Here is a 25,612-nt window from a genome sequence, read left to right on the forward strand (position 1 = left end):
ATGAGAAGTATTTCCACCTTGAGCGTCTTAGTTTTTTTCCTTAATGGGACGCTGGTGACCCATTGGTTCTAAAACTGCCTATTCCATTTCGCTGGCCTTTGTATTTCTCAAAGAGAGGAAGGTTGTTTCAAAGGTTCCAGATCAATTTGGTGATGGACCCTCCCATTTAAAACAGCCATTTTCTTAGCACTAAGAATTTGAATAATTAGATCACTTTTCCTACAAATGATTTTCTGATAAGGAATGGGTCCCGTTTCACACTATAAATTCTACTCAAGTCTTGGCATCAGTTTTAAGCAAGACTCTGATGACATTCCTTTGGCCAGAATTGGGCAAGATTCTGTAGGCAATGGATGTTATTTCAAACCACTGTCTGGAAGCAGGTGGGATAAAAGGTAGATGTAGGGCTCCACAGGACCTGCCAAATGGGGAGGAGGCTTCATGCAGGAAAGGCAAACCATTTCTCAGGTTTTCTCTTCCACTTTGTGAAGGAAAAGGGTTACACTCAAGGGACAAAAGTTAAGAAAGGACACGGCTCATGTGCGGCAATAAACAGCCTGCCATTTTCCATATGGACTGAAATCAAGGCAAATGGGCTCATCTTAACTCACTCTCAATCTGCCCTTCAATTACAGACAAAAGCCTGGTGTGGTCTCCCCTGCCTCCCTTCCCTGTGACCACCCTGGGAGCTACCGTATGGAGAACCGAATCCTTTTCCAATCCCTGACCCTTCCTCCCTATCACTCCCTTCAGCCCGTGACCTCTGCAGCTGGTCCTGCAGGAGGACAGTCAGAGGGGAGGGGGACAACCGAGGAAGAAGGACTGAAGATGGTTACACCTGGGAAATAGGGCCTGTGGGACAGGGGAAGAGACTGTGAGGTGAGATTTCACTAAATATTCATGTCCTTTTGAAATACCTAGTTTTTTTTCTGCCAATGAGTCTGTATTTCTTTTTTTTTTTTAATGATTTTATTTATTTATTTGAGAGAGAGAGAGAGCATGAGAGGAGAGAGAGATCAGCGGGAGAAGCAGACTCCCTGCCGAGCAGGGAGTCCGATGTGGGACTCAATCCCAGGACTCCAGGATCATGACCTGAGCCGAAGGCAGTTGCTTAACCAACTGAGCCACCCAGGCGCCTCGAGTCTGTATTTCTATTGTCACATTTCATAAAAGAAGAAAAGGAAGCAATCTGACCTCCTTGCTGCAGGATTGCTAGCAATCCTCTTCCCTGTGCCCACACCACCTTCTCATCAACCATCCGTCAGTCATCCAGTCTGCAACAGCAAGTGGATAGGACTGAGCTGACTACTTTTCATCACCCCTAGTATAAAGACAAGGTAAAATTCCAGGGAAGTGATCCACATGAAAATAAATGTTTAACCTCACTAGTAAAACAATGCAAATTAAAACAATGATATGTTGCCTTTAAACTGGCAAAGAGTAAAAAGAAGGATGATAGTGCTAAGGGGGTGAAAGGGATAGGGTTCCTCTCACATCTCCTCATAGAAGAATAAATCGGTACATCCTTTCTGAACAAGAATGTAGTAGCACTTACACCAAGGGACAAAAAGCGGGCCACAAACCCTGTGTGATCTCTTGGTTTTGTAAAAATACATATATGTGTGAGTAAAAAAAAATTAGAAAAGCAAAAAAAAACATGAAGAATACAAAAATTAATAGTGGTTATGCTTGGGTTGTGGATAATTTGCCTTAACATTTGCATTTCTGTTTTCCTAAGTTTTCTCAGAAACCTTATAATTTGATAAAATCATGTTAAAATCCATTTATCAAGTGAGGGGGGAAAAAGTAGAGAGAAAATGAAGGATATGGCAGCAAAAGATAGAGCTTTAATGGAAATGAACAGAAGATCTCTTAAAGTCAAGGTGGCTGGAGAGAAGGCCTGGAAGAATAAACTTCGGTTCAGTGGAAGGATCCAAAGGTACATATAGTTTTGTGCCTTTCCACGTCTCAACACCCTCATACTCCCATATACAGGATTAAATTATTTAAGCCTAGAATGGCATTTGGGGGAAGTCTGGAGTACAGAGGACAGAACGTCCCCTGGAGTGTGGCCCATACTACCAGCACTCCACTCAGTTGAGATGGATTTATGAAGAGAGTACAGAAAACTGTCCTGTCATTTATCCTTCTTGAATTGCCTCATCTAGAAAACTACAGAAACCTGGGCCACCTGGAGGGCTCAGTGTGTTAAAGCCTCTGCCTTTGGCTTGGGTCATGATCCCAGGGGCCTGGGCTCAAGCCCTGCATCAGGTTCTCTGCTCAGCCGGGAGCCTGCTTCCCCACCTTCTCTCTCTGCCTGCCTCTCTGCCTACTTGTGATCTCTGTCTGTCAAATAAATAAACAAAATCTTTAAAAGAAAGAAAGAAAGAAAGAAAAAGAAAACTACAGAAACCTGAAAATGGCCAGGAGATTTTTCTTGAACACGATCCATATTTCTCAATACACTCTTTATGGAGAGTTGCTTAGTCTTGTTTTACAAAGATTACCTGAAATGTATGCATGTGAGATGGGCGTCCACCAGGATTTGTATTAGAGAAGATTGGAGATCAAGGCCCTAGACAAGCTGCAGTGTAGAATCTGGCTCCTCTCATTCATCTTTGAATCTGTAGCCGACTTAAGAGAGTGGGGGAAGGAAGCAACTTCAGGATTCAGATATTTACTTATTTCTCCTTCTTGGTGCATTTCTCCCCCTTACTCACCAAACTGAGTCTCAGCACGTTGCCATTTGTGATTTCAGTCATCTGGCAGGTCACACCTATTCCTGCATGTTGGAAGCCAGAGGCAGTGTGGCATGAGGGAATATGGTCCAGGTCTGGGCATCAGACAAGAATGAGCCAGGGAGTCCTTATTTGTAAAATAGCGATCATAATTCTCAGTTAGCTTTTGTTGTAATCAAAGAACCCAGCCTGGGGGGCCTAAACAGCAGAAATTTCTCACCGTTCTGGAGACAGGAAGTCCCAGATCAAGGTCCTAGTCCAGTTTCTAGGAAAGTCTTTCTGGCTTTCAGACAGCTCCTTACATGGCCTTTCCCCTATCCCTTCTTCTGACACTACCATCGTATTGGATAAGGCCCCACCCTTAGGACCTCATTTTACCTTAACTACCTCCTAAGGCCCTAGCTCCAACTTTGAGCTTCTTTGAGCCAGCCATCAGAATAGCAATGAACGGAAGCCAGGGTGTTGATCTGTCCAATGCTGTGTCCTAAGAATGCTTTCTGCTTTTGCTGGGGACAGGAAGACAGCAGACGATTCTCTAAATGTAGTAAGGATCCTTGGGGGAGCCCGGGGTCAAGTCCAGAAATACCAGCAAGGAGACACCTCAAACCAAAATCAATGAGAGCTCCCTGGGAAGTGACTGAAAAAGGAAGCCCCAGAGCGGATGCATAATCTGGCCTCTACTGATGAGGCATTTCTAAAATCAATTGCCTCCTTCTTGGATGCCAGAAAGGTCTGGATACAGGCCCCCGTCAGGATTCAGAGATTTCCTGAGCACTTTTCTTCAGCTCTGTGCTAGGGCAGATTAGAGAAAAGTCACTCAGACAATGGCAAAGGCCGGCAGTTATCCACTGAGATCTTTCCCCGAGGGTGTATTCCAGAAGTGGGAGAAGGGGTGTTGCACTGTGTTGGATGGACCACTGAAGTGCTATAAGAATGTGAGGCGGTAGGAGTAGAGGGGAAAGGAAGACATTGGTCAAGAGCCTTTGGAGCCTCAGAGTTCAACTCAAGTTAATCCTGTTCTCCAGGGAAGCCCTGGTTTGAGGAATATGGCCAAGGGCTTAAGCACCCTACAGTAAGCATCTAGGCATGTTGAGAACAGTAGGGCCCTCAGGTCAGTTTTCTACGAATTAATGATCAGAAGGCAGGACACAGGTATTGTATTAAGACCAGAAGTTCTATTTTCAGAGGAAAACACAAAGAGTTACAATTGACTCAAGAAGGTTAGCTAAGCGAGCAGCAGCTGAGCAGAGATGTCGAGCTGATGAAGCAACTTGGGCTGTTTCTGCGGTCTGGCCACTACTGGCCATCTCCCCTCCTCCTCTGTGCATTTGTCTACACTCCACCTCTGCTGTTGCTGGCTCGGTTTCTGATGACTCAGAAGGCTCCTATCACCTTGCAGTGACTGTGCATGGCTTCTGTTCATTTTGGTATCGACGCTTCTGTACTGACAAATTGTTTTGTATCATCACCAGTTCACAATCAAAGGCAGGAGAAGCTGATAAACTCCAGCTCGTCTCTAGGTGAAAAGATCTTGTGCCGGGCCTACCACACTGGACTTGCTGCACTGGTCAGCTGAAACCAGGAGTGCCTGTGGCTGAGATCGTGACCCGCTAAGACCGTGTCGCTCGTAGCGGAACAGGAGCCGGACTGCTTAGAAGGGGGATGTGCGTGTCACTGATGCTTGAACGCCACGCTTTGTCAGTACACTCACACAGAACGGCCCTCATCTCCCGTAAGGCAGAACTGCTAGTATTACCAGACCTTTGTCTACCAAAAAGAAAACAGAAACAGCCCACCAAAAACCCCCTCCTTTAACATACATATATTGTTCCTTTCTTTTGAACAAACTACATTTTGTTTAAGGTTTTCAAAGTCAGCTGTAAAGACCAAGAAAGGGCCTTTTTAAGGCAGAAATAGCAGTACTCGTGAAATATTCCGTCTATGCTGTCCCATCTCCCAGGCCGTGAGGCATGGCAGTGAGGCATGTGGCTATTTCTGGCTAGTGGGCCGCGGAAGGAAGAGAAGTGTGCTTCCTCTGGATGAAGCAGAGCACGGCCAACGCACGACGACGCTCCCACTCTACCTTTCCTTGCTGTAGTGACCGAGCAGAACAGCTCAGGTGTTTCGTGGGATCAGCCACAGGCTGATGAGGCTTCATCACATGCGTCCCGGGGGCCTCGTGGGGCAGAGCCCCATGGACCCACACTGGAAATAGAGCATCAGTGGGGAAGGAAGGACATTTCCTGGTCATAAGCCACTGAGACTTTCCAGTGATGGCTACTGAAGCACAGACTGGCCCATCCTGATTTACCCGCAAACGGATTGTGGAGACTCCCAGGAGGACACTGACTGGAGTGATCTTCCGTGGACCTTCCGGCTGAGCAGACTCCCAACTCTGCAAACCCACTGAGTCTCTCTGCTTCCCTTGTTATCTCAGAGGCTCATAGACCATGTAGCACCACTTTGGGAAAGATCCAGAATCCAATTTCTTTCCTTCCTTTGTCTCTTTAAAACCATACTTATTGGGGATTAATTTACCTACGTAAAATTCATGCTGTTTGGTGTAGGGTTCCAGAGATTTTGATAAATGCACACAGTTGTGTAGCCACCAGTATAATTTACAGAAGAGCTCTTTTCCTCCTGCCTCTTTGGAGGGAATCCAGCCCTTCCCCAGCCTCAACTCTTGGCCACCACTAATCTGAGGCCCATCCTTAGAGGTTTACCTTTTCCAAAATGACATACAAATGGAACCACACAGGATATAGCCTTTAAAACAAATAAACAAATAAAAACTTTTTATTTTGGAATACTTTCAGATTGACAGAAAAGTTGCGAAGATAGTACAAAGTTCCTCACACAGCTTCTGCTAATGTTAACATCTTAAACAGCTATAGCATTTTGACATAGTAGCCAAAATTAGTAAATAAACATTAGGACAATACTATTAATGAAACTATAGACTTTATTGGGATTTCACCAATTTTTCCACTGATGTTCTTTTTCTGTTCCAGGATCCACCACAGCATTTGGTTGTCTTGCCTCCTTAATTTCCTCCCATCTGTGGTGGCTTCTCAGTCTTTTCTTGTTTTTCAAAACCTTGACATTTTTGAGGTACACTGGCCAGGTATTTTGTAGAATGTTGCTCAATTTGAGTTTGTTTGATATTTCTCTTATGACTAGACTGAGTTATGAGTTTTGGGAAAGAACACTACCAGAGGTGAAGACCCCTACTCATTGTCTCATCTCAGGGGTACATGATAGTGGCAGGAATACTCAGGTGGTTGTATCATTCAGTAGTTGCTTTGTGGTCACCACTAAACACTATCTCACTGGACGCATGTGCCACAGTTTCTCATTTACCAGGGGAAGCATATGTGAGTTTCTGGTTTTTGGAGATTATGAGAAAAGCTGCTACTAACATTCACATCTAGGTTTATTTTATATATATATATATATATATATATATATATATATATATATATATATATATATAGGTTGTTGTTTTTTTGTTTGTTTTTTGCCTCTAGGGTGAATTCTTATGCATGGGATGGCCGGATTGTATGGTTAAGTGTGTTTAAACTTATGTGAAACTGCCGAACTTCTCCAAAGCAGCTCTTCTGTTCTGCTTTCCCATCAACAGGGTGTAAAAAGTTCCAATTTGCTCTGCATCCCAATTTCTTTTGTTCAGTGCTCTAGTAAGTGGTTCAGTGGACAGAGAACCTACTTCATTTCTCCTGGTTCTCCACACAGAATTCTGTCCAACTTTACGGAAAAATCAGGGGCAACTCATTCGTTAGACTTTCTAGCCCCTTCCTACTAGAGTTCCTCCATTTCCGTGATGCTTAGGAATGAGTTCATAAGGGATGGGGACAGAAGATGGGGCTTGGAGAGTCTTTCGGAAAGTCGTGGGGAGAGAGCAGCTTCCCACTCCCTACTTCAGTATCATTTACCAAACAAGTGACCTTCTGTGACAGAATGCCCATCCTTCTGTGCTGCACACCCCACATCTCTGGGGTATCAACTCAGTCCCTGTAATGACTCCATTAGAGGCAATGCTACTAGAGAAGAAGAGAGAACAGAAGTGCAGAGAGGGTTTGTGACTTAAGCTGGTGGAGCCTCAACTTGGGAGGCTTGGCCACAGATTTCTCCAGCTTCAGAACCCTAACTCTTCACAAGTGCCCTACACTGCTGCCCTGGAGTGCATCCCCCAAGAGTGTGTTTAACAATAGGCAAACAAAAAGAGAGAGAGAGACAGAGTTGAGAGGAGAGAAAAGATGTGGGTTCTTAAAAAAGAGTTTTGTGAACCATGAGAGACTGTGGACTCAGAGAAACAAACTGAGGATTTTAGAGGGGAGGGAGGTGGGGGGATGGGTGAGCCTGGTGGTGGGTATTAAGGAGGGCACCTACTGATGCAGCACTGGTAATTGCTCTGGGAACTGTACTTAAACAGTGAATCATGGAACACTGCATCAAAAACTAGTGATGTAGGGACGCCTGGGTGGCTCAGTTGGTTAAGCAGCTGCCTTCAGCTCAGGTCATGATCCCAGCGTCCTGGGATCGAGTCCCACATCGGGCTCCTTGTTCTGTGGGGAGCCTGCTTCTCCCTCTGCCTCTGCCTGCCACTCTGTCTGCCTGTGCTCGCTCTCTCTCTTTCTGACAAATAAATAAAATCTTAAAAAAAAAAAAAAAAACCAGTGATGTATTTTATGGTGACTAACATAACACAATAAAAATATTTTAAAAAGGAAAAAAAAAAAAAGAGTTTTGTGTGTCTTTGAATTCCTTTCTTCAGCTCTCCGTTTCTAGCAAACCCCTGGAAGTAAAAGAAGCTGTGGCTCAGCTGTTAGGCAATGTGGGTTCTAATCCGGTTTCCCACTAATTTATAGTTTTTTAAAATACGTCCCTCAGTTTTCTTATCTGGATATCAGCAGGTTGGATGCAAACAGCTCTGTGGTCCCTTCTGACTTCCTGGTTATCAGCTATAGAAGAGCTACACACAAAGCCTTCAAGTCCCAGGGTTGTGGGTGGCCTCCAAAGGGGCTTCTGGAAACACTCCAGTTCTTTCAGCCTCCTGGCCCCACAACCCCTCCAGAAACAACATACAAGTGTGTCCTCAAGGTCATTCCAGTGGAAACTGGAGTGGATCACCTGGCATTTTCCTGCCCAAGGATCCATCTATCCCTCTGATATCAGCAGCACACCTTCCCCTAGAGGAATCATCCTTTCTCCATCCCTAGTCCTTGAGGGTCAGGTTCCAGGTTCAGGCCTATGAAAAGCTGGGAAAACAGCCTATATCCCACCCCCACCCACCTTGATTCCAGGTGCCGACTGAAGACCGGACACAGGATTCAAGGCAGGCTCAACTCCAAGACTTTGGCTGGAGATTCTGGTGCCCATGTTGCCTCCTTATGAAAAGTTTGTTAGAATGAAGTAATACAGAGGGAATCAAAGGGGAAGTTTAAGAAGGGGAAATTGCTGAGACCACTACCTGAGCCCCTAGATCCAGCTGTGCCTGAGGCATACACCTAAACCCTTCAGTTAACAGAGCAAGTAAATCCATCCTCATTTGTTGTTGTTGTTTAAATGACTTTTTTAAGTCGAATTAGGGTTATTTTTTATATTTTTTTGAGAAACCTCTCTTAGGGTTCTAGAATCCTAGTTATTTATTTAAAAAGGAGGAGGAAGAAGAAGAAGAGAGTAATAGAAGTTGTAGTTGTAGTTGTAATAGTAAACTCTAAAAGCCCCCATGAGAGACAAGGTCTAATGTGCTGTTGGGAAACACACAGGATGATTGCCGCCACTGCCTGCCCTATCCCCAGCACAAACATCTCTCATTTATCAGCATCCTTCTCTGCGCGGAATTCTTGGCAGCCACTGCCAATCACTGAAGTTGGCTCCAAGTTGAAGTCTATTTTTCAACAAAGCTGGAGAGACCTGCACACTGCACTGTGCGTGGTGCCGATCAGAGGACCAGAGATGGTTTGAATCAAAGGACTAATTGCCGTGGCCTGTCTGGAGGACACTCGTTAATCACAAAGACATGCTTGGGAATATTGGCAAAATCAGTAGTGCCAATAGTTAAACCCCAAGCCATTGCCAGGGTTGGCCCCTCAGGAGGGATCTCTCAGCAGTGGAGTCTGAGAGAGGCAAGCATGAAGCTCAGTTAGCTGGCTCCTGGAGCTGAGGCAAGGGCAGAAGGCATCTTGACCCTAATGGTCAGGCAGACTCCCATGGAAGCTCAGGGTCCTCTGCCCTGCCCCCCATCTCATGTCACACTGGCTACGACATGATGGTGAGCCCCCTCTACATGCCTACTGGCAACCCAGGGCTCTCGGGGCTGCCAACTCTGAGCAGACCATGTTTTCTTGGGCATAAGCCTCCAACAAAAAGTTCTAAGTTGGTGCCTTTCTAATTCTGAAGCTGACGGATGCTTTTCTCACTCTCACACAACTCAAAATCAACCTGACATTTCTAAAATTACATTTTGAAGGCAATGAATCTATAAAGTGCACCAGAGCCCATGCCAGCTGGGAGAAAAAGAAAGGGGGAAAGAGAAATGTTTCTGGCTCTCTCCCTTAAATTTGAATATTCTTTATATATTGGCTGGGGCAGCGGGAGAAAGGAAGGGAGACTTGCAGACCACCTAAAAGGGCAGGGAAGTTTTCAAGGAGCAGGTGCTCTCTGAATTTCCCTGAGGGCTCCATGCAATTGTGGTGCAGACCTGCCTGGAGACAAGGGATGAAAATGAGGGAGTGGCGAGACTGGGCGTGAAGGGGGTGGGGCACCTTTGTCTTCTTCCTGCCACAGAGGTCCTTCTACAGGAGGCTGGGGAGAGAACCCGAGGTGGGCCCCCAAGGAAGCACCCTGGCTGTGCAGCACACAGACTGCTTAAAAGAGAATAAGCCAGCAGCTGCTTCTCCTTAATAAAGTAGAGAGGTGGCCGAGAGGCCTTTGTGCGAGCCAGGATCAAAACACGCCTATCAAGAGGGATCAAGAGCCTGGCCAAGAGGATTGCAGATGGGAACGGGAATTGAATTTTTTTTTTTTTTAACAAAAATGTAAAGAAAATTCAGAGAGAAAATGCCTCCATGTGCAGTATTCTTTTACTTGTAGCAAAGCCTGTTCAACTACCATGATCCTCCACTCCCTTTCACCCACAGACCAACTTTAAAATGCCACCTGTTAGTATTTCAAGTGATCCATTCAACAGAGGACTCCACAGCCCTTTGCCCCTCCAATCCCCCACCCCACCAAGTCCCTCCCTGTGCCTCCAGCCTGGATGGAGCCAGTCCACCCCTCCTGCTTTGCTGCTTGGTCTCCTTCCTGCTGCTGCTGTGGGCTTCCACGGGTATAAGCAAATGTGACCCAGGAGGATATGATGAATCCTTACTCCTCATTCCACACAGGGCAGCTCCATTCAGCTCATGAGTCCAGTGCTTATCAGGTGACTCCAAGGCGGTTACCACTAGGGAGACACGGAAGATTTGGGGAAACAACAACCCTGAGCTCTGGGGCTGCAACACCTCGTGGTAAAGGCAGATGCATACACATAGGCCTCCCAGGCCGGGCAGAGGACCAAACATGTGCTAACCATGAGACAGACAAGGGCAGGAAGGAGAGGTGAGGGGTGGGTCCTTGAAGGAAAACTGCAGGTTACACTTGAAGGAGGTGGGATGTGAGGAGCTCCTGAGGGGCAAGTTGGGGTGTGATGGCAGCTGAGGCTGAAGAGAGGGGACCATCCCGGGTGGTGTGTGCAGTAAACGCATACGCCAGGAATGGAGACCTGTGTATGTGTGGGAGGGTGGGTGAGGGCCCCAGGGCTGTATCCTGATATCCTCAAAGACGTCGAGTGGCAGGCTAAGGAGTCATTAAGTGAGATTCCTACAAACAGACTCTAGAGTTTGGTCTGGCCAGGAAGTGAGCAGACCTACACCAGCCACATAACACACTGAGTCCCAGCCCCAACTCGCCTTCAGGTCTTCCTGCATGGAGGAAGAGGAGGAGAATGCTTTCCAGTTCCCCAAGGCTGTCTTGCAGAGGACAGTGGCAACTGCTGGGGCCAGGTCCTTCCATGAAGGCACACCACAGAGAGCAGAGAAGCCGCATTCCCGTGTTGGGGGAAGGAGCCACAGGAGAACCTTTGAGAGCTGGAGACTGAAGCTTGCAAGAGTGCAGCAGAGACCTCCTTGGCCCGGCTGGGCATGTAGGACCAATTCTTGCTAATCATCAACCCCGCCCCCACTCAGGGCCACAAGGGTGGAGTGTCTGAACTGCTTACATGCCCCCACGCAAAACTTGCTCCCATCTCTGCCTGAGCCAACAAGAGTCCATGCCCTCCTCCCCTGTACTGTATGTGGGCGACGCACGGGATCATGTCAACAGCTTCATGCAGATGGGACTGGTCCTTGTCCTCTCCAGTCCCCCACGCCCATGGCACCTCCCCCACTCAATCCCCACAACAGACTCTATTAACTTGCCTTCGCATGTCAAATATCTCTGCCATTTAATTAAAAAAAAAAAAGTTAATAACACAAGGGACTCCAGAAATACATGCTTTTGAATTCCAGCCATGGAGAAGACAAATGGAGACACTGGCGTCTGCAGCTGTGCTGCTTTCCACAGAAAGGTTCGTGCAGTGGAGACCAGTCCAGGTCCCCTGCCCACGTGAGAACACACAGCCCACCCGGCAAGGGCTGGGGAAGAGTGTCTTTGGTTGGCCGGGTCTTCACCCGGAGCTCACTGGAAGGTGCTCGGCAGGAAGAGAGAGTCTTCCTGCAGACCCCTCTAAAGGGGCAGAGGCAGGGGGTACACAAGGAGGCATTTAAGGTCTGTTAGCCTCCCGCTGCCTCTGGACAGGACTCATTGTTTAAACCTAAGACAGAGCAGGTTCATGATTTGAACTTGGATCTCACAGTATCCCAGTGACCCATCAGCAGCCATGATGCAGGTGTTGGCAGGAGAGCAGGCAGCATAGGAACTGTTCCTGGGCAATCCTGTATTGTTAGATCCACATAGAGAATACACTCAACCCTTTATATCAAATAAGAGTAAATAATTATACCAATATAAACAGGGCCTCTGACCCTCTCATTTTATTAAAATGGCACGTAAATATTAAAACAGCATACTGATCACTTCATATGTCTGCGTGCCCCCAGGTGTGTGGCCGAGGAGTGGCACGTGGGCTCCCTCTGTGAGGCTGCAGACTCATGCATTGAGCAATTCGTGTTCTTTATCAGTTTTCCCCACAGCGTCAGGATTTGATAATGGGTCGAGGTCAGCGAAGAGGCTGAACCAGGCAGTCAGGTCCGAGGCAGCCTTCGCAGGCTCTGGAGAGAGAAGAGAAAACATGAATGCAGGTCACTTCCAAAGGCCCACCTCTGTCGTGTGGCCTCCAGGCTCCTGTTGGAAAGGGAGGGTGCTGTGTGGCTCAGTCAGACAAATCCTGCTACACTCTGCCTCTAAAACTAGTTAGGGAATTCCAGATCTCCCTGTGGGTTGGCCGAGAAACGTTTCTGAACCACGGCCTAGAGCTCAGTGAAGAACGCGCCCAGTGCTAAGCCACACCTGTACCCCATGCCAGTGGATGGCACCGCCCACCAAGCCACCCCAAACCTCAGATCATGCTGCTTCAACACAAGCAGGAAATACTACTGTGATTTCAGAAATCAGACTGAATGGCTGAGGAAGCAAGGTGCCTTCCAGTGTCCACCGGAGGAATCTTTTCAGATCTGCTGGGTCAAGGGAAACACTGTGACCACTCTTCTCAGACTTCAAAGCAACAGGCCAAGAGGAGGGTTGGCACTTAGGCCTGGCTGCTCCTTTTTTTTCAGGGTCACTGCCTTTTTCCACCCTCTCCTGTCAGAGGAGGGAGGCCTCTGACATGCCCCCTTCTCCCGCTGGGCCCTAAATTGTCCCCACATCCCCTCCATTTCACCCTCACTGGATACTCCCTTCAGCTGCTCTTTCTTTGAACCCCCTGACCTAACTTCCCGAATGCCACAATTAGAGAACCAAATTCTTTTCCAGATGAGAATATTTCCAAATGAGTGCCTGATGCAAGTGATTTCTACATATGCTGGGGGCTCTTCTCTATATAAATCATTCCACATGAGGATCGGAGTTCATTGGCTTGGATGACCCAGGCTGTTTTCCCTTCCCCAACAGGTGGGAGTATCAAAAGCATGAAGAAAATGTCTGACAGGTTATCCTTGCTGAGAGCAGTTAGGAATGTGCTTCCATCTGGCTTAAAGAGTCTTGGAAAATGTTGGTGGGACACCCTGCTGAGAGGTTATGCCAGAGTAATGGGAGAGTGGTGGTGGGATTATCTCACATCAACAGGCCTTTGGTCTTTTCATGCAATTGACACTGAAATGGTAAGATAATGTGCCAATCATGGTATACTTCTGATTCCCGTCTTTTTTTTTTTTTTTTTAAATATAATCTCATAGATTACTTTATCATAATATAATCAATATATCTATTATAGACACATAATTACTGCAAACAAGGCTAGTTGGTAACATGCAAGTTATTATTGTTTAACATTAACTGAATTCCATGTGCAATTAGCCTGCAGAACACTTGGCTTAATTTAATATGATAGGGACTTAAGAGATCTCAATATAGTTTGGTTGGGTTGTACAGTGGCAACAACTTTTAAAAAAAGGGAATAATTCATCTTAGTCATGTAGGAGGTCATATAGGAAGCTATGGGGCAAAACTGATTTAAAGAGGGTGAGCCTATTTGTAGTCTTGATAGGGAATTTAGGATATCTTAAAGATGTCTCCAGCAAAGATATGCTATACCCACTTCCTCTTCCCCCTAATTTCCCAAAGTTCTAGGACAGCCCTCAGAGATCGCTATGGCCTTGCTAGGAGAGTTAGGTGACTGTACTTCGGGGGCAGCCCTCACCTAGACCTCCACTGCTGGAGTCTGGGAAGCCAGGTGCAACTGCACAGTACCTATAAGAACATCACGGGAATACTTCCTGTGATCAACACAGGTAAAGTGGATGATGACCAAAGGAAGAGAGAGGCAGCTGTAAATACAGAGATCTTCAGTTGAGCACATGTTCTCTTTGGGGGCATATCTCAAAAAAGAACAGCCCCATGAGCTTGAAAGGCCCTCCTTGGGTGCCTGGGTGGCTCAGTGGGTTAAAGCCTCTGCCTTCGGCACAGGTCATGGTCTCAGGGTCCTGGGATTGAGTCCCTCATTGGGCTCTCTGCTCAGCGGGGAGCCTGCTTCCCCCCCACCCCTCTGCCTGCCTCTCTGCCTACTTGTGATCTCTGTCAAATAAATAAATAAAATAAAATAAAAAAGAAAGGCCCTCCTTTGACAACTAAGGACAGCCAGCTCTTTCTGAGGAGCACTAATTAAATGCCTCTTTTGGTGGTGGCAATGGTGTTTTCAGTTAAAGATAGCACACCTCAGTGGCCTTTCCTACCTTGCTGCATCACCTCATCTCAGGCAGCACCCAGTCATGTGGAGATGGGTATTTGATGCCTCCTCATTTGGTTTGATAAAGGGAATTTTGAATTAAGACACTGTGGCCAGAAGAAGTCAGAATGTAATTCCCAGGATTATGCAAAACTCTCCACCCTTGTAGCCCCTGATCTGCACCCTCGGGAGCTCAAACAGAAATTAGTATAGAAAGACAGAAAATAGTGTTAGGCCAGTTGAGGCAGCTGTCATCTCCAGGGGATAAAACACTGTATTACCTTTCGTTGCAGGGCTGTTGTCATTTGGACTGCTTGCCTGTGGTGCTGGCCATGGAGTAGGAGGAGGACTGACACTGCTCTCTGACCAGCCTAATGTTCAAAACCAGAGGTGGTTAGGTCTAGGGAAGAGCAGGCACACTGCTCCACCAGTTGCTGGGTGCACACATGGTCTCACTCACAAAGGCCTCCAGAGAAAGGGAAAAGGGTGGCGTGACAAGGCCCTTCTGCCACGATCCTCGTACCTGGCATAGGTTTTAGGGGACAGTAGGTATGTGTAATCATGCCCAATTCATAAGTATGGAAAATTAGGGAAAATACTGGATTTTGAAAAAGAATTTTTTTTTGTGAAATTGCTAAGGTTAAGACATTTTTTTTTCTATGCCCATTTTTCTTCTCAAATAACATTATGTCATGGTCACACCAAAGATTATACATAACATTCCAAGGAAATTAAGTGCCTTTCTGTCATAAATGGAGAAAGCTTTAAAAAGTGACCACCAGTAAATGTAGCAATATAACTAATAAACTGTGGGTCTTCTCTACTTCACTATGATCCATTATGATCATTTATTTTCTATACAGCTAATTCAAATTGAGAAGCTTAGTTAATACACAGAAATAAGTGGTAGTCTAGTCCAAATATGTGAGGGGAAAGAAAGCCCCCTTTATCATGATGCTGTACCTTACAGTGGCATTTAGCCTGTGAAACCCAACATTCCCTAACATCCCTGTGCTCTGCCCGCCCCTCTTGTGGACGTGGCATTTTGCATTCGGCAGTCCTGCTTTGGGGGAGGCAAGCCTCATTTCCCAGGGCCTTCACTATGTGTGCTAGATGTTTGGGCCTGGCTTACATTTAATTTAGAACTTTACCAAATACTTTGCACGTCTGCTTTAATTCTTGGTGTGGAAGTTCTATCTTCTCAGTGAGACAAGAAATTGTTTCTTCAATGTCCTCCAAAATACCTGATGCAGGATAGGAAAGCTGTTATGGACTAAGTCCATTCTTGAGTCTCACTGTGAAACACAGACCATCAGACGATGCGCCACAGTTGGGTCCAGCATTGTTAAAACTGTATCCTTTTACTGGGATGCTCTGGTTATAGCATCTTCTTCAGAAAAGGTTTTGTCTCTGCTAAGGCCCTCATGAGACAACGTGTTTGGATCTCACAGTTTTCTGGAGCAAGAAAGTCACAGGGTATGTGCCAAAAAAAAAAAAAAAAAAAAAAAAAGACAGAATTTCATGCTATTTATTTCCCCTGCCATTATTCTAAGATGCCTCATAGGGGACTTGCCTAGCAAATCTTACTATATTTATTAGTTTGCATTTTTGTGTCACCTCCTAGAGTTGTAAGCCTCCTGAAGGCAGGAACCACATCTTTTTCATCTGTACATCCTTTACTGCACCATCTGGCACATGATGGCTATTGGATTAGGATAGACTCTTGGAGAATATTCTTAAACCATGAAGCATTATTGTAAGAGATGGAAAAACAATGCTTGGCACCATAGATGCTACAATACTCACTGGCTGAGTTATTTCATTTTGGGCAAGTGGCATGCAAACTTCTCTATGAAGACTAACCAGTGACAAAGGAGACAGGAGGCCTGAGCTCTATCTACTGAATCTAAAACAATGTGAACATAGAGAGGGGTTTTAAGAGTATTACTATTCATTGGAAAGGTACTTGAATATGTCATTAATATAATTCATAAACATTCAAAAGCACCAGATTCTGAAGGAGCTTTCTGGGATAATGGAAATGTTCTAACACTGGACTACAGTGATTATTGCACAATATAAATTTACCAGAAATCCTTGCATCACTCTTTTACAATGACTGGTTTTTATGGTATGTAAATTACAGTTCAAAAAAGCAGTTTATCTGTAAAACTGACCAGTATTCAATGGAATCCAGGAGTAACATAACTTCTCTAGTTCCTAGATAACTGGCCCATGAGCATTACTTCTCAGCACAAATCACATAAAACAGTGGTAAATGTGGGAAGTTAGAGCTGGGGATCCACCATATGCCAAATAAAGCTGAAAGAGGTAGAATGTAACTGAGTAAATTTTACCCTTTTCCCTACAACCCTGTCCCCAACACCAAATGCAGTCAAGACCCACGGAACCTTTCTACCAAGCCCTGCAAGCCTGGCCTCAACCTCTTACAGCACTGGCTCCTAAAGTGTGGTTCCCACACCAGCAGCATGGGCACCACCTGTGAGCTGGCTAGAAATGCAAGTTCCCAGGGCCAACTCTGACCCAGTGAATCAGAATTCCTAGGGGGCAAGCCCAGGAAACTGTTTCAACAACCCCCCAGTGACTGCTATGCGTGTGCAAGTTTGGGAAGCACTGTCATAGGAGGCCTCCAAGAAGGCTGCAAGGGTCACCATGTCCATCAGGATCAGGTCATCTTGGCTGAGGCCAGAGCCAGACAAAGACAGAGGCCCTCTTAGGAAACAGAGGGGTCGGTCTCAAAAACCCACCTCTCCTCAGGTCCTGCGGTTTTAAGCTCTTTAGTCCCATGAAGCTGAGTTCAAGGAGGCCCACACTTCCAGAGAGAACCTCAACTGACTCAGAGCAAGGCCAAATGACAGGTACAGAAGTCAACCCCTCCCTGATCTCTGGATGCTATTTGATACGGTGGGAACTCAACGAGATAATCTTCCCACTTCAAAAATATGCACAACATTCATTTTTTTAAATGGTTGCAGAGAACGTTCGAAAAGCAAGGCAGGTTCAAAGCATTGTATTTTTTGTAGTAGAAAATGGAACACATTCCTAACGTAGGCAGAAATAAATCCACATGTCAAAATGGAGCTTCCCTCACTTTACGTAATGGGCATGTTCCCGAAAGGTTATAAATAAATAAACTGTCTGTAATCAAGCCATATTTTAAAAGTACCAGAAATATAAATCACATTTCAAGCCCATCACTTCAAGGATTATAATGGCATATTCCTTTATAAAAACAATAAATGGCTTCTAATTGGATTCATTTGTTAACTACAGATGATTTAATTTAATTGCTTGCCTAAACACTCATGAACCATACAAGCAACATCTAGAATCTACAGATTTGAGGGCTCCTCTACAGCTAAGGACATGAAGAAAGAGTCTGAAGACATGCCCTCGTTGGGGACAAACATGACGGGGACAGCATCCCTCAGAATTTTCACAAAGACACAGGGGATCATTATTCCTTTGCCCCATAGTAAGAGGCAGAAACCACAGTGAGTTTGCCAAGTCACATTGTTTCCTCAGAACAGCTATTAAGGGTAAGTCTAACAACATATATGCATGAGGGGAGAACATGGTATGGCTGGGACATAAGAGAAAAAGAAAGAAAAGAAAACACTAAGCTCAGCTGCCATGTCATGCTCACTCATATCACTTCGGGAATTATTTAGGGGAGGCGTGCAATGAGAGTAATTATGGATGGAATGCCAAGCCGGATTTCAAATGTCTTGGCTTCTGTCAGGAAAAAATGCTATTTAAAGAGAACTTAGTGTAGCTAATATTCCTGTAATTGCTATCAACTGTTCTCTAGTTGGTGTTAGTTGGCTGAGGCGTTTTTTGACATGAAGGTGTGGCTAGGAAGATGTCTCCCCATCTTAGAGTCATTGTGTCAGGAGAGGGTGGTGAAGGGTGAGGGCTGCAGAGCCAGCACGGAGAGCTCTGTGAACAAAATGATGATCCTAGCTCACAGATGCTTTGATATGTCAACTGTATTATCCATTTGCAGGAAACACATATAAAATTTTATTGGAGCAATCCTGCCCCCTTTACTTACATAGGGGAAAATATAAATTGGCCAGAAATAACACTGGCCTGCTAGAGCAGCAAGTGAAGCCAAGAAAACACCATCCAGAGGAGCACTTTACCATGAAGGTAATTTCACTAGCTGGGAGAGCAAAAGTCTGGGCTGGGTTGATGATCACCCAGCCTGGAGAACACTGAGGTGGGGTGGACAGTGAAGGGGAAAGTGGGAACACCACAGTCATGGTAGCCAAGCACCACCCTGCCATCCACATTTCCCCCTTCTGGCCCCCAGTTTCCATATCTGCAAAGGGTGGATAAAAGTCTCTGCCTCATTAGGTTGTTGTATGAATAAAATGGGATCTACTAGGTGAAACCAGGGAGCACAGAGGTTAGAGAGCAGGCCACCAATAAATCCAAGCTGAATCTGAAGTTTAGTACAGCTCAGCACACATGAGGAGCAACCCCCTGAGATTAGTTTAGGATTGTTTTCTTTTCATCTAGTGATTCAGTGTCTATTGTTCTTGCTCTCTCTTCTTGTCATCCATCCATCCATCCATCCATCCATCCATCCATCCATCCATCCATCCAGTCTTTTTTTTTTTTTTAAACATCTATTCCAGGCCCTCAGCCATGTTCTGGAAATACACTAGTGAGCAACACAAACATGGGCCTGGCCCATGACAACCAAAAGCAAGAGACAGAAAATTACACCAATCTTACAATGATGTGAGAGAAAAGCAATGAGTAAGTACTGGCTGTAAAGGGAATGGAGGCAGAAACACCAAACCCGGACTGCTGGCAGGGGTAGTGGGGAGAGGGAGTCAAGGAAGCCTCCCTGGATGAAATGACATTGAAGCTGAGAACCTGAGGGATGAGAACTTAACCAGGGAAAGCAAGCATCATGGGTTTGAGGTGGGAGACATGCTCTAAGGAGGAGAGAGAGCATGTGCCAGTCACATTCAAGTTCGATATGGCTAGAGTCCAGCTTACTGACAGAATACATGGGTCTCCAGCAAAACAAAGTTATTAAGTCATGCTAAGTAAAGGTGTGGGAAGTGTAGGCAGCAACGGGACTGGGGTCAGGTTCTAAAGGACCCTGTAAGCCAAGCTGAGGAGTTTAGAACTTATGCAAATGGTGGATATAAAATTGCAACAACCTGGCAAGTTGCAAGACCTCTCTAGGATTTCCTGACTTCCTCACCTATAAAATGAGGGTGGAGTAGATAGATGGTCATCAAGTCTCCTTCCATGGATTAATGGAGGCACTTAAATTCTGCACATACCCAAGATCTACAGATGCTCCTCCACAAGCTGCTTCTCTAACGGAACAAAACTTCTGTTGGCTCATGCTGAGAGGGCCTACCCTGTGTTCAAACTCTGACTACCCCCTGCAGTCTTCTCCTTCTCATTGTCTGAGTCCCAGGAATATCAGTTATCTGGAACCAGGTTAAGCCAGGAATGGCAAGAGGTGAGCTTAGTTTGAGGAAAGGTGAATTTGAGATAAGGCAAAGCTTGACATTACATTAGCCTTAAATAGAAACCCACCCAGATGGTAATAGCACCTAGGCATGGTGTAAAACAAAAGAATAGCCAGAAGGAATGCAGGGCTGTATGTTTGTGAGAATGTGGAACAAGACTCCTAACTTTGGTTTGCAGAATCCTAAATTAAAAGATGTCCTGGTGCATTTATTTTGAGCAGATGGTAGTCTTTTCAGTATCAGCGTCTATTTCTAAATTAAATTTGGGGTATTGGTGGAGAATGGAGAAGAATCTCAAATGAGGCTTATCAGCCTTACCTTGTCTCCACCTTGGGCAACCCCTCTGGTCAGCTCTCTTTCTAGTCACATTAAGAGGCCTCCGGAAGGTACAATTTTCTCATCACTGTATGACACAGGAAACCCCAGCCCTTATCACGCTGGTAATTTCAGAAACTCTTAGAGATCCTACATAGAATCAATTCCTCTTTTAAATGTCCAGCCCAACTTGATCCTAAATGTAAGCTGCTTTGTTTTGTTCTCCTAGAACCTGAAGTTGGGGTCGGGGGGTGGGAAGAGGAAAATATAATTGTTATGTTACTAAATCTCCCCTTCCATTCTATTCTCCCAGAGCACAGGGGAGTAGAGGGGGGAGAATGGACAAAGAAAGGAGCGAGGGCAGCGGAAGAAAAATGGGGAGATAAAGAAGAGAGGAGATAGAAGAGGTGAAGGAGAAGTGAGGAGGGGAGAAGGGGAGGGAAATGCAGCCTGTGGAAGAGCAGAGGTTGCTGTAGCTGGAGCCTGGGGGGGTTCCCCTCTGTTCTCTTGACACTCTGACCTTGAAGATGCAGCCCCACCTGGACCTCACAGAGAACTAGGACAATGGTAGATGAGACTGAGCAGGAATGCACTACAGGGAAGGTGTGGGCGGCTGCTAGCACAGGCAAAGATTCTATAGATCATCTTGATTTCAAATATTCTATTCTGGAACATCATCCAATTTTTGTGGTTGACAGGGACCCTGCCTCCCCACATCCACATTCCTCCTCCATGACAACCACTTGTCCTTGGTCTCTGTGTGTGTCCAGGACACCCAGGGCCAGGCTAATCTAAGCACAAGTCCTGCTCCTCTGGGAGCATCCAAGGAGAGGCCTGAAGGAACCCACTGAGGAAACACGTTTACCATCAGAGACTTGGTATAGAGAGGCAACTGCATAGAATGGTGAAAAGGCACAGACTTCAGAGTCACATGGCTCGGGTTCACAGTCTGCCTCTTACCAGATATATGATCTCAGGCAAATTACCTAGCTCCTCTGTTCCTCAGTTTCCCGGGCCCTAAAAAGGAAATGATGATAGTTCCTGCCTGGGAAGGGTGTGGTGAGGATTAGGTAAGTTAACTCTCTGCCACTGCTTGTTCCACTAAACCAACATGCCAGCGAGCCTTTCTACTCCATGCTGTTTGAATACTTATTTGTTTCCATTGTTTATTTAATTTGGGTTTTGAGATGATCTGGATAATCAGGGGAAGCAGTTTCAATACGAGGTGTCAGAAGGTTAACAGTTAGATGCTTTTGCAATTCATGTATATAGATGGACTTTATCTAGACCATGGAAGTAATAAAAAAAAAGTCTAGAGCCAATACTCATCTTTTCTTCTTTTTTAGGTGGGTGGGGAAAGTCCTGGCAAAAGCACAGAACGCGGTTGTAACTGGGTAACATGATTGGTCATTAAAGCAGGGTACCCCTTCTTTATTTGTACCACACCTGTTTCGAAGGTTCCCTGCCATCAGGGCAGCATCAGGGCTGGAATTGTGGGATCACCTGTTGGGAATCCATAGGTGTGGCAGAAGCTAAATGGCCTTCCTCTTTCAAACACTTAGGTTCCACTTTTTTTTTTTTTCCCTGTCATTTTGAGTTCCATAGACATTCAATTTGTGGCTGTTGGTATGCAAAGGAAACACGATAATCAGAGGATATAAAACAACTCCTTTAACACTGGTCTTCATAGAATACCAGAAGAAAAAAGGAAACTTTTAGCAGCCAGGATAATCCTTTTAAGTAGTAAATCAGATCATGCCCATCGGCAGTCCAAGACACTGTGATGGTTCCCAATTTTGCTTGGGCCCCCCAAAGGCCCAGGTTCTTCCAAAGGCCAGGAGGCCCTGTATGGCCAAGCCTCTGCCTCCCTGCCTCACTCCAGGCACAGAGCTCTTCCTGCAGACCCTTGACCACACTAGGCATGATGAGTATTGTGTTCCCTCTGTCCCCATCTCCCCATGGCCAATTCTCTCACCTCCTCAAGTCAGCTCAGATCTCATCTTCTCAGTAAGAATCCTATTTAGTTCTACAGCCTGACCTGCCTTGCCATCTGCCCAACATTATCTCCTGGTACTATTTTTCCTTTTCTCCATAATACCGATCAATTTCTAGCCTAGTCTGTGATTTTTCTTTACAATGTGTATTGCTCATTATCTCCTCTTCATTAGAACGTGAGTTCCAGGAAGGCAGAAGCCTTTTCTGTTATATTCTCAGATGACTCTCCAGTGCCTGGGACCCAGAAGGACCTGATAAATCTCTGTTGAATCAAGGAGAAACAAATGGCCTCCCTTGGTCTACCAGTACAAGAATGCCTCTTTCTATAGCCAGCTTATATTTCTCACTGTCAGAACACCTCCCTCCTTAGCCCCAAGCACACTCCAGTGCTGTTCCTTGGATCTGGGACAAGGTTAAATGGTGAAGTCCACTGCCACGGCTCCTGTCGTAACTCTCAGGGACCTCTCATAACATGGGCCCTGAGCTGAGATCTCATGACCTCCTCAGGAAGAGAGCATGGAGCTCTGACTTCTCAGCTGTCAGTGGGGGCCACCCACAAGTGAGTGACACTCAGCCACCCCAGCTAAGGGGGAGCACTGCCACCACCATTCCTGTGGGTCTTCATAGCTGGGGGCATGAGTGGGGTTCATCCTGTTGCACAGCTGGAGAGTCTCCAGCAGCCCCAAGATCTGAGTAGTGGATCCTGGCTCTGGGCTTCCAACTCTCCCACAGCTTGTCAGCACCTCCACCACAGGTGGGTGGGAGTGAAACTCCAGTCACTGGCAGCATTGCTCCTCTGGAGCTCTGTGGGAGAGATGGCGAAACCCAGGGGTGAGACTCGGGGTGAAGTATTTTTGGACTCCATTTATCCCTCCTATCTCTAACTCTAAATAAATGATATGGCTACAAAACGGGACTCACGGAAGACAATAAAAGGAATGGCGTATTTTATTTAAAAAAAAAAAAAAGAGGGAAGACTTTTTTTTTTTTTTTTTTTTTTTTGGTCTTGCCCACCAACTCTTGCTGTGTCCATGATCTCATCTCCAAAGACCTGAGGTTCTTTTTTTAATAGCTCATAATTACTTAATCATTCCAGCTCTGCTGTTTGTTCTTAGCTTTAAGTGCCAGATAAACACTTATTAAGGACATAGCCTAAATTCACGGAAAAACCAGAACAATTTGAGAATTTCCTAATAGTGATGCCTGTCTTACAATTAAAGTGACATGAAAGAAGGAAAAAAAAGTGTTGAAATACTAGAAAATCGTTTCTTCCCAAGGTCTGTTTAGAAACTCAAAATTTCTATTTCAACCTGAGTTTGAGTTCTGTACTCTAAATCAATGTGTTCCCCAGGCCGGCAGTTCTCAGCCAGAATGCCTTTCACCCTAACCAGTGTTGCTGGCCACAGAGGATCGGCATGGCAACTGTTATTTCTGCGGTGGCTGACAAGCACGGGGGCTATTGGGCCATGTGTTTCAGACACAACAGGAACAGCTCAGCTGAGAGCATCCTCAGGGCAGGGGTGGGCCAGGAAGGACAGACAGCAAGAAGCAAGATAAAATTCAATGTGAGAAGAGTTAAGAAGCCCAATGGGATGTTACTTGGCACCCAGAAAGATGGCATGACTATAGCAATGTGGAGAACTGTCCAGACAGGAATGGCCAAGCCAATAAGGTCATGACTGTGAAGCCAATCTGATTCTCTGAAGTATGCCGGGAAAAGTCGACATTCAGAGCAAGACAGTAAGAATGAGGGCCACCTCTCTAACCTTTTATTTAAAAAAAAAATGTGAACATGAGGAGAAAATGATGAGAAGGAAGAGATCTTAAACCCTATAACACATTTTAAAGGTGGAATATGATTCTGAGATTTCAACTAAAAAGTCACTGGATATAAAGAAAAATACAAAGATGAAAAAACAGCAACAAAAAGACACTAGATATGAAATAAAAATCAGAAAACATTAAAAAAAGACAAAGAAGGAAGAAAGAGGCCTTTGAATTAAAAATAAAGAATGAACAAACCAAAAAAAAAACAAACAAAAAAAAAACCCCTATTTCAATCCCCATGGTACATACCTTGTAGTGAGGCCTGTAAGTCTTTCATGTTTTGGTCTAAAAGCTGCGAAGGAAGGAATCCTGAGCCCATTTGGGGCCGGGGGTCTGGCTCTCCTGGGGCCACAGTGGGCACTGGCTCCTTCAGCCGGTCGTCTCCAAACACAGCAGCCCACTCCTTGCTGAACTCACCCTCGTCCAGGGAGGAAGCGTTGAAGATCTCATTCAACAGCAGCAGGTCATCTTTGTCAGCACCGTCAGGTTCTGGGGTCCCTGCCATTGGGCCCAGGCAAGCTGATCAAAGTAACAGAGCACAAAACACCTCACCACTGAGGGCCAAAGCCCTTGGGAGTAAATGCAGCGAGGGCTGGGATGGGACAGACTGGGTGATGGCTAGATTTAAGAACAAGTTTATCAAGCTCTAAATTATTCTCATTATAGCTTCTCTTAAGAAATTTCGGAATTCAATTTCTAGTCCCGTGGTCCCTCATTTCCGTTCCTCCAAAGCAAGTTGTTTCTGAGCACCATTAGAAATGTACTGAAATAGTTTCCACCAAAACTCAAGGGTTTTGGTTTTTTCTTAATGTAAAAGTAAATTTATCACCAAAACATTTCTCAAACAGGAAGAAAAGCCAGGATTGAAGGCATGTGAGAGATTTTCGTTCCTTGTTTGCATAGCTTCCGGAATCTTCTCACACAATAAGCCCTAAATCCACAGCCAACACACCATGTGGGCACCTGCCCTATCATCCAGGATGGGGTGAGGACCCTTGCCACACACTGGGCAGGAGTGGAGGATGTCAGGACATCCATCGATGACCAAAGAAGGCCGCTGGCTTCCCTTCTCCTTTGCTGCAACTGACTGCAACCCAACCACAAGTCCTTGCCAAAGCAAAGGAAAGGTGGATCTGGTGTGCTTGAGGGCAGCAGTGAAAGAATGACAGGAAAACAGGGCAAACATCAGATCTGCCAGAGACACAGCTCTGGAATGAGTTCAAGACCAGAGGGGAAGGCCTGAGACCATTCTTGCTGTGTGACTACAGCAAGACCCTTAGCTCTTCTGGGCCTCTGTTTTTTCACCTGTAAATTATAATATGAATAATGCCCACCTTAAAGCATTGTCAGGAAGACCAAAAGAAATACACCTTAAAATCTCATTGCTTATCCACAAAGGAGACTTTAAAGAAGAGATCCATTCTTACAATATGAACACTGACAAAATACTGAACAGGGCACACAAGTAGAATGGGGGCATCACTAACCAGAAAAACTACAAGACTTTTTGCTGGGTTTTCCATCTGTTTTGAACACTAGGGACGGATGGTCTTATTAACTGTGGTTTTGCTGTAGTATCTAATTGCCACAGGGAAACTGCAAACATTGCTGGAAGTCACAAAAAGAAGGAATAATCATGATTTATATTTTCTCTGTGCTACATTGCGATTCTGATACTGTCATATTAAGTGAAAATTAACAAGTTTTCCTCAAATATATGAGATAATTAGTAAGTGACAGCTTTTTTTTTTTTTTTTTTTTTTTTTTTTTTTTTT

At 45.5% G+C, this 25,612-nt stretch overlaps 1 protein-coding gene across 5 annotated transcripts in view; it reads right to left on the bottom strand.

The window, feature by feature from the left end:
• Positions 1-11,568: 11,568 nt before the first annotated feature.
• Positions 11,569-25,612, bottom strand: part of LOC111147277 (islet cell autoantigen 1) — a 143,256-nt gene continuing 129,212 nt past the window's right edge. For 4 of the 5 annotated variants that reach the window (XM_022503226.1, XM_022503225.1, XM_022503224.1 and 1 more), the window contains 2 exons: positions 24,087-24,356; positions 11,569-12,067 (listed from right to left, as the gene is read on the bottom strand). In XM_022503226.1, coding sequence (XP_022358934.1) covers positions 11,946-12,067; positions 24,087-24,356 — 392 coding nt within the window. In that variant the 3' untranslated portion in view covers positions 11,569-11,945. Of the gene's footprint in view, positions 12,068-14,459; positions 14,550-24,086; positions 24,357-25,612 lie in introns of all 5 variants that reach the window. The other variant, XM_022503221.1, reaches the window with a different exon arrangement.

Source organism: Enhydra lutris, unplaced genomic scaffold (genome assembly GCF_002288905.1).
Source record: "Enhydra lutris kenyoni isolate GAN:26980312 unplaced genomic scaffold, ASM228890v2 scaffoldscaffold16, whole genome shotgun sequence".
Classification (NCBI taxonomy): Eukaryota; Metazoa; Chordata; class Mammalia; order Carnivora; family Mustelidae; genus Enhydra; species Enhydra lutris.